General features: G+C 35.2%; 1 protein-coding gene across 3 annotated transcripts in view; it reads left to right on the top strand.

The window, feature by feature from the left end:
* Positions 1 to 429: 429 nt before the first annotated feature.
* Positions 430 to 9,015, top strand: part of BBS1 (Bardet-Biedl syndrome 1) — a 64,725-nt gene continuing 56,139 nt past the window's right edge. For 2 of the 3 annotated variants that reach the window (XM_067049087.1, XM_067049086.1), the window contains exon 1: positions 430 to 488. In XM_067049087.1, coding sequence (XP_066905188.1) covers positions 475 to 488 — 14 coding nt within the window. In that variant the 5' untranslated portion in view covers positions 430 to 474. Of the gene's footprint in view, positions 562 to 9,015 lie in introns of all 3 variants that reach the window. The other variant, XM_067049088.1, reaches the window with a different exon arrangement.

Below are 9,015 nucleotides of genomic sequence, written 5' to 3'. Positions count from 1 at the left end.
TACATTTCATGTGTTTACTAGATAGATTCTTCTACGACCTTCTTTGTATATTTGTTTCTGAAGTTTCTTTGAGTTTGGTTTTTCAAAAAGGAAAATGAGTGATAAAGTCTTTATTGAAAAAGGTAAGGAATCACGTTAGCAGTGAAAATAAACTCAGGAAATTATGTGACAGAGGTTTATCGAAAACGAAAGTTGGAAAAAAAAATAGCAACACCGCAAACTATAGGTCACACAGTAAGTAAAGACCAAAAGAAACAGCTAAATGAATTAAGAAGGTTTCCTCCATGGTTTTACACACACACACACACACATATATGTACATATTTTTTTTATACATTTATTTTTTAACGGAAATCAACTTAAGTCACTTTTCAAAGAATAAAACATCACGTAGTACTAATACCATCTGTGTAACTAAGGTGCTAAGTCCTTAGCAACGTTAAGGGAACAACAATCCGACCATAACCTTCGCTCATGGCTTTTGGACGGTACGTTATAATCTTTACATTTGATTTAAGATCCAATTGTATTAATAATATGATATAATTTATATTTTATCACGTAAGTATTCTGCATGCTTTCTTTACACACTTTGTTACTTAAATATACTACGATGCTGTTTGACATGTATTTGCTCATCTAAATGTGTATGTATCAACTTATTTGCTAATTTTAAGTATGCTTACTCTATACTCCCATTATATCCTTTTATTGATTAAATTTAGTAATGTGGCGGCTGATGGTGGTGTTAATATTAATCAAGTCTAGTTAAGTTTTTTTCTAAAATCAAATTATTTTTTTATGAATAGCCGATTGTTTTTTTTTCTTTTTAAATGAATTTGATTAATCATATTAATATAATATAGTTAGAAAACCGGACCACACTTTTATTTGAACTGACATATCGATAATTGAAAATAATATTTATTGTAATGGTTCACATTATGATGATAAAATCTCAAGATTCAGGAAATACTAATAGCAATTATTAATACTAATTAAATAGTACCTAAGAAGAAAAAAATCAATGCAAATTATTTTCAATATTAGTGTAGAAATAAATAACAGCAGAATACCAATACAACTTTACTTTGACTGTTCTTAAATTTAGGTATTGCTATGAGAAAGTTAGTTTTAGCAGCCTTGAGTTGCCGTATCGTTCCAGCCGGTAACCACCACAACCCGTTTCCTTCCATTTGTAAACAAAAACGTATTTTTCTCTTTACGATCGCTGTATAAATGTCATAATTTCAAGGAATGTCTCATTGGTTTCAGTGAACAGTTCTGCAAGTGCCTCTAAGGCCACATTTTTAAAAATTTATCGTTAACTCATAGTTTTGCATCATATTTTCCTTGTTATTGGATTGGTTGTTTTTTTAACCAAATTTCAGTAACTTCTATTTTCATAAAACACAAAATGCACTTTACAGAACCGAAATCATACCATTCGTTCAGGAGTAAATAGAAAAGTAAATTCTGGTGCGTCCCATGAAGCGGTGCATTTACAACTAGAGCTTTGAAATTTTAAAATATCCCAACTCTAAGGCAGAAATATTTTTTTCTCAAGTGTTTTATCATTTATAAGATTTGATCAGTATATCAACCATCAACATACTAATTTTCTAAGCAAGCTTAGCTATAATGTTGACTTGTCATTATAGCTTAGCTTGCTATTTAATTCTATTAATAATTACTATTAGTATTTCCTGAATCGTGAGATTTTAGCCTATTGTTTGCTTTTACTTTTTTAATATTTTTTATTGGATGTTATGATTTTTTGAAATTATCTACAACTATTGTCTGTTTCATACTTTCAAAAAATAAGTTACAGAAGAATAAATAAATAATTCTTTAAATTTATTATAAGTAGAAACGTTTTAGAATAAATTTTAGAAGGAAAAGTATTTTTCCAACTAAGTTACTTGTCTATTCTATTTGGAGAAATAATGTAAAGAAAGTGACGCAACAATGAAAGCCTTATTTAGTGATAACAACCCTTATTTGTCTATTAGAATTTCACTTCCAAGTCATTTTCTGTTATATTGACTTACAGGAAACCCTGTACATATAAATTTAATCTAAATATTCAAACCTCAGAATATATTTTGCAATCCAACGTTTATTAAACAACGCAACGAGTTTCAGATCTATGAAATGATCTCTGATTTTTCAAAATGCAATCAGGGTACAAAATAATCAATGTGGCCAGAGGAAAAATAAAAAATAATTATTATTTAAATTTTCTACATTTTTTATTTTAATATATTTATTTATTTTTTGTTTTTATTTGTTGTATTTTAATATAGTAAGCTTGTGAGGAATGTGCATAAAAGCTATTTGTTTCAGTGGTCAAACCTAATGTTTCCTTGTGAATTGTATCGTTAATATTTTTACCGCGGAAAATAAAAAAATAAGTAACTTGCTGGCTCAAATGTCTAATACCGAAAGATGAAGTTTGTTTATCTTTGAAAAGGTTATCTTGTAAGGTACTACAATATAATATATTATAGAATAAAGGTTGGATTGTTAAAATATAAATTGGGTCCAGAGGACTCAATAAAGGCAGTTTTTCACTTCCATTCGTTCCTTATAACTTTTTTTTTTGCATTTTGCTCTCGACTACTCCTAAGTTATGAATGTATATATATAACTTAATTATCGATGAAGCCTATATAATATAATACATATAACGTGCCATGAAGCCACTTTATGCCTCCTCTACTCTTGGGGTGTCCTGGTGTGTTGAGATGCCATGTTGCGTCAAGGTCCTTCATTTATGTTCGAATCATGGCATTGTCGAATTCTCTGCCTGAATCTGATGAGATGTGCCCTGGAGCTCCGTAGAATTGAAACCACAATCGGAAAGCTGCCAACACTGCTTCCGACAACTTGTCAAGCACCTGATGTGCCATTGCCGCGTTACTGAAGAGATCAAATATGGTTATCCATTTATATCCTCTCCTAGTGAAAATGTCGACCTGTAGATCATTGAGCGGTGCATCTCCGGTAGGTATCTCCTGTGGTCAAGGTAAGAGGAGGATTTGGAGAAGTAGCGGAAAAACAGGAAAAATCGAAGAGAGTTTTGAGGAGTGTACTCACAGAGCGGTGACCGCACGTTGGAGAACCATCATGTGAGAGGAGCACGGCGGTTTGCCTATTATACGAGCGAAGATAGGAGTAAGCTGTCTGATTGGCACTGGGAAACACATTCGTCTGCCGAGAGGCCCTAGAGAGATTGAGTGGTGGAGAGAGGGAGTTACAGGTCAGAGTATGTAACTGTCAGTTGATCACTCTGGGTAGACCTTGCAGCATTAAAGGGGAAACAGAAATGGAATTGGATAACTGGGGGGCTAAGGGAGGAAAGGTAACAGTCCAGGTAATGAGGAAAATTCACCGAGACAACCAGATAATCATTGATTATCACTGATAATCATTGACTACGAGATCTTTTGGAAAAGGTGGTAGCGAAGATAAAAAATAGTGGGGTTCAGTGGGATATTAGAATTGGAGTGAAGAGGTACAGCTTTCAGAAGCTCGTGTATGACTGTAAACGAGAATGGGCGTGATTATCTAGAGGGAGAGTTGAAAAGAGGCCATATTGAAGCAATATGATGATATTTTTTGTAAAGAAGGGGAATTACTGAGAGCTACAGGAAAAATGGTGCACGAAATCACATTGAAGCAGGTGAAGTACGTGAAGGAGAGGTGATATCCACAGGCACTTCGAAAATACATTAGGGAAGAAATAGAAAGTTTACGGAAGCAAGTGATAATTGTGGACAGCACTTTGCCCTTCAACAGTCCATTGTGAGCAGTACGCAAAAAGGGTGCCTCGGACGAATTCCAGAGAATGAGGGAGTTTGACCACAATCATTCTTGGTGTGTTAAGGTGCCACATCACATCGATATCCTTTATTTCCTTTCGGATCAAGGAGTTGTCGAATTCTCTTCCCCCATCCAACGAGATGCGGCCATTCCAAAACTATCTCCGAAAACCTGTCCCGCACCTGGTGCACCATTAACGCATTATTGAAGAGGTCAATCATCGTCACCCATGTTCTTTTTCTCTTGGCGTCCATTCTCGCAGCCTGATTGTCCTTTTTCTTGTTCCACGGTGATCTAGACAACCAACTACATTTTTTTTTACCTGGTTTATATAGTACATCCATATTATATTTGGCTAGGAACACCTTCCAGCCTGTAATTCTGCTGGCGTATGCCACTGGGCGCTCTACCCCTTCGCCCTCCTGAGACAACATCGCTTCTAGCGCATACTCACTGACATCTGTTTTTATGGTGGATTGCCGAGTGAAATCCGCATGCACCGTCTGATATTGTACCATTCCCGTCCTGATTCCCACTTCAGAGCATTGGCATGTGCTTATGGCATGGTGATTGACGGTAGAGGTGGATTTGTAACTGGTGGAACTGCTACCTGTGAGTTTTCTGAGATAAATTCAAAAGTGGGCCCCGGAATTTACCGTTGTTCACCATAGAAATTTTCACTAACGCATATGAAATTACAGGTATAGAGAGCAGAAGTTATGCTGTACCACTCTTCTACTTTTTTCCTTGCTAATCCTGATCCTGACTTTGGCCCATAACTTATGCATGGTCAAACAATTACCGCTCATTTCATCCTCTGCCGGCAAAGTACCACGGGAGTCCGTCGACGCACTCGCATCCCAAAAAGTATTTTGAATGGGGCAAACCCCGTGACTGTGTGTATGGAGTGGTTGTATGCAGCGACTGCCCGTTCCATGGCGTCATCAGGTTCCAGTCCCCGTCCTAACTGGTACACTCGAAGGTCGTCACTTAGAGTGCTATGGGGCAGTCGCTCTACCTCTCCGCGGCTTTTTGGTAGTTGAGGTGCCAAACCACTTTCAATATTCTCATTTCCTCTCTGATGCTTGTGTTGTCGAATTGTCTCCCACTGTCGGACACACCATATAATTGGAACCATGTCCGAAGGGCTCGTAAAACCGCCTCCGCTGAACTGTCCTGTACATGCCATAGCCACCTTACTCAATACATCGATGACTATGACTCACCTATAGCCTTTTCAGGTGAAAGAATTCGCCTGCAAGTGGCTTAGCGGTGTGTTCGCGGTAGAGCTGCACGGGGTGGGAGGCACACCTTGCATTTTCCAAGAATCTCCTGAATTGTGCGTTTCATACCCCACCCATATTTGCGCCACAATGCTTGTAAGGTCTCGTACAGCCTATGATGATTACTTTTTCCTTGGTGATACGCCAACACCTCCTTTTGGTGTTCTGGATTTCGCAAGGGGGCCTACCATCAACATGCATCGAATAAACGATCGATCTATGCCAATTTTTTCCATTCTCCCAAGCCGTTAGATCTTTTCCCATACTGTCCAACATATAAATTTTCCCATGCGTATCCAACATATAAATGGTGAATCTTACTGGCGTTGGATGCTTCTTTTAGTTCTTTACAGAATTGATCCTCTTTGACACCCGGTTGTGACCAGATAGTCGAAATGATGCTGCTGCCGTACTTCTATGTTCCATCTTCAGCAACCCCGTTGTTTTTGTCTTCCAAATAATCTGGTACTTCTTGTTGTTGATAATCGCCTCATGCTTCTCCATTTTCGTCGTTTGAATTTTCTTCTGCGACGTCTTCTTCCCATTCTGGTTTTCTGGTGAGGCCGATTGCTGTTCTTCTTTCGGAGTCCTCTCTCTCAAAAACTACCTTCCAATTCCAGACGTTCTCCCTTGGTCATATTCTATTGCGTTTACCATTATTGCTCGCGAGAGCCAATCTGCTACTACGGTTTCCTTGCCAGGTTTGAACTTATGTCCATATAGTACTGGAACAACCCGGCAGAACTAAATTTTAGTGTGTTTCTTATGTTATTATAATGTTCGCTTCTATTATTAAATTTTCTTATTATTTTTGAACTTGTTGATCTCTCCTTTTATCGTCTATTTTTCAATACACACACAATACAAAGTATTATTATTATTTTCTTATTACTTCTTTGTCTTATTATCTTTGTATTTTTTTGACTTACATATTACATTAGTTACGTATATTTTCTTTCCTTTTTTAAATTAAATTATTCATATTTCAAAGTTTCTTTGCATTATATAACTTTATATTTTTATTTTATTAATTATGTTATTTTACTCACATACTTAATTACCTATATATACCTTTTATTTCCCACTTCTTACATTACATTATTTTTATCTATATTCATTCTGTACAATTATTCACTTTAATCATTCTATATATCCTTTATTCACTGGTTGTTATCTTGTTTTTTTCTTAGCCCTGATGAAGGCCATAAATTCTGGCCGAAACGTTGGCTTTAGTAAATCGCCTTTTAACTTATTTGTGTTATTCTCTGACCGCACCTCCAACTATCTTCTTCTCATAAATATTATCCACGGTCGACTATCATCTCATCTATCAATCAACAATTTTTCGATACAATACTTATTTCTAATTTTCGTTTTTTTATTTCTCTAAATATGAGAAAAATAAGCTAAAACAATATAGTGATTACAATGGTAAATTGTGATAAATTTAGCAACGAAATATTTTGAGAAGGAAAACAAAATTTACCTAAAGAAAAAAAATTAAAACATTATTATTAAAATTTAAATTATTTAAATTTTAAAAATGTTTTATTCTCATTTCGGAATTAGTGAAAAAATAAAAAATATCAAAAATGCGTGGAAATACATAGATCAAGCAGACAAACATTGCGGCTCTCGTACCATCAACGTCTAGAGAAGTGGGGGTTAGCTGCCACTTCCTCTGGTCTAGCAATTACAAATCTCGCGGCTTTAATCCTAAATCGTATTTTTCTCTTTACGATCATCCTATGCTACCAAAAATGAATCTGTTTTCGCAGACTTGTTTTATTTGCTTGTGGTCAAGTGCCTATAAGCTCACTTTTTTTAATTTACAAATAATAACAAAGATACACTGTTTAAATCCCAAAATAATTACATCAAAATTAAATGAACCAATTTCAGTAACTTCTATGGGATTCTAGGTGGTAAATCCGTTTACAGATGGAAAATTTATTATTCCGTATTCAAATGAGAAGAAAAGTAAATTTGCCCCAAAAATAGTGCCATCTCTTGAAACGGATTTACCATCTAGGCTCCCCTTATAAGTTACTGAAATTAGTTCGTTATTTTTTTTTTTTGTAATTATTTTGGCATTTAAAAAAATTATCTTTGTTATTCGTAAATTAAAAAAAATGAGCTTATAGGCACTTGACCACAAGCAAATAAAATAAGCCTGCGCAAACAGATTTATTTTCTGTATCATAAGATGATCGCAAAGAGAAAACTACGATTTAACAATTAAAGCCGCGAGACTTGTGATTACTAAGTCTAGGACAAGAGGCTTATCCCCACCACTCTTGCCGTTTTTTCTCCGAGACATCCAACCATTATCTGCTTGATCTATGAATTCCCATACATTTTTGATATTTTTTCACTTCTACCAAAGTGGAATATCGGTAAAACTCCTAATTGAGAATCTAACACTTTTTAAAATTAAAATAAACACGTTTATTTTTTTCTTTAGGTAAATTTTGATTTCCTAGTAAAAATCTTTTTCTGCTAAATTTAGCATAATTCACTATTGTGATTACTACAATGTTTTAGATTATTTTTCTCATATTCAGAGAAAAAAAAAAATTGCAAGTATGTATTGTATCGAAAAATTCTTCATTCTGAACATTGACCTTATCAATCAAAATGATTATAAGTATATTTATTTATTTTTGTTGACAATAGTATCAAACAATTAGACAAATTTTTTTTTTTTTTTTTACATCGCCAAACTTAGTTTTACTGAACATTCTTACAACTCAGACGAAGCAAGCAGTGAATCCATGTTCAATGTTCTGAACTAATCAAACTGCAAAACAATAAAAAATAAAAATATGTTTAGTTGTTCTTATTTAGTTGGTGTTATTTCGATTTAGCTAAAATTTAATGTCGTCACTACATCCCCATGAGATCTGATCCTAACACTTTCCGTCTCTAGTTCTTTTAATAATTACTACTCCTGACGATTGGACACTTTATCCTGTACTCTGATTTGTTTTCCCCCCTTTCATACACTGAGCATTTATTACTAAATGCTGGGTGGTCACTGGTGCAGTTGGGAAAATTATTACATGTGTCAGTACTGTGCGATTTTTTTCCGCACTTACCACCGTTAGTTATTTGGCTATGTTTCCTGATGTGTGTACACTTATGACATGGAAAACAAATAAGTTGCTTTGGACAGAATATCTAAGATTACTTTTTCGAGTAGATCACACTTCTTGAATATCGAAATCAGAAAAGGTGTAGTTTAATTTTCATGATGATATATTTTATGAATAAAAAAAAACTCTGATTTCACGTTTACTCCCTGTTCCATCTCGTCCTACTGTTCCGATAAACTCCTCGTCCCAACTACCATTAAAAATCGATACAGCTCCTCATACCCCAGCTCTGCATATACCACGAAGAGTCCAGCCCCCTCTTAGCTCTCCTAGTCACACAAACTATCCATTGCAAGTTTCTGATCTATCCTCATTACAAAAAAATCAATATAGCCTCGATATAGCCTCTATCCTTACATTCTTCCTGAAAGATCTTTATGAGGCCATCAAACCCCTGATTAACCTTCCTACACAAATCCTATCCGAAATCCCGTTTCATTTCCCACGAAGAGCACAAGGCCCCTAGCTATCTTGTTATGGAATACCAATGTTTAACGAAATCACCGTGACAAACTCGACTTATTTCTACATTATAAAAAATTCTGATCCATTGACATTGCCCTACTGACTGAAATTCTTTTCACTCAAAGGACACACTTTTACATACATGACGACATCTCTTATAGATTGGACCACCCAGACAACACTTCCCATGCTGGGAATGCTTATCCACAAATCTACGAATCTTGCATACTTATCCACAAATCCTTACTCCTCCCAATCCAACTGATGCAATCCAATCAACCTTAGTA

The sequence above is a fragment of the Halyomorpha halys genome, unplaced genomic scaffold, assembly GCF_000696795.3.
Source record: "Halyomorpha halys isolate HHAL.00 unplaced genomic scaffold, Hhal_1.1 Scaffold747.1, whole genome shotgun sequence".
NCBI classification, from domain to species: domain Eukaryota; kingdom Metazoa; phylum Arthropoda; class Insecta; order Hemiptera; family Pentatomidae; genus Halyomorpha; species Halyomorpha halys.
Note: the sequence above shows the minus strand (reverse complement) of the source record. Positions and strands in the feature narration are given on the sequence as shown.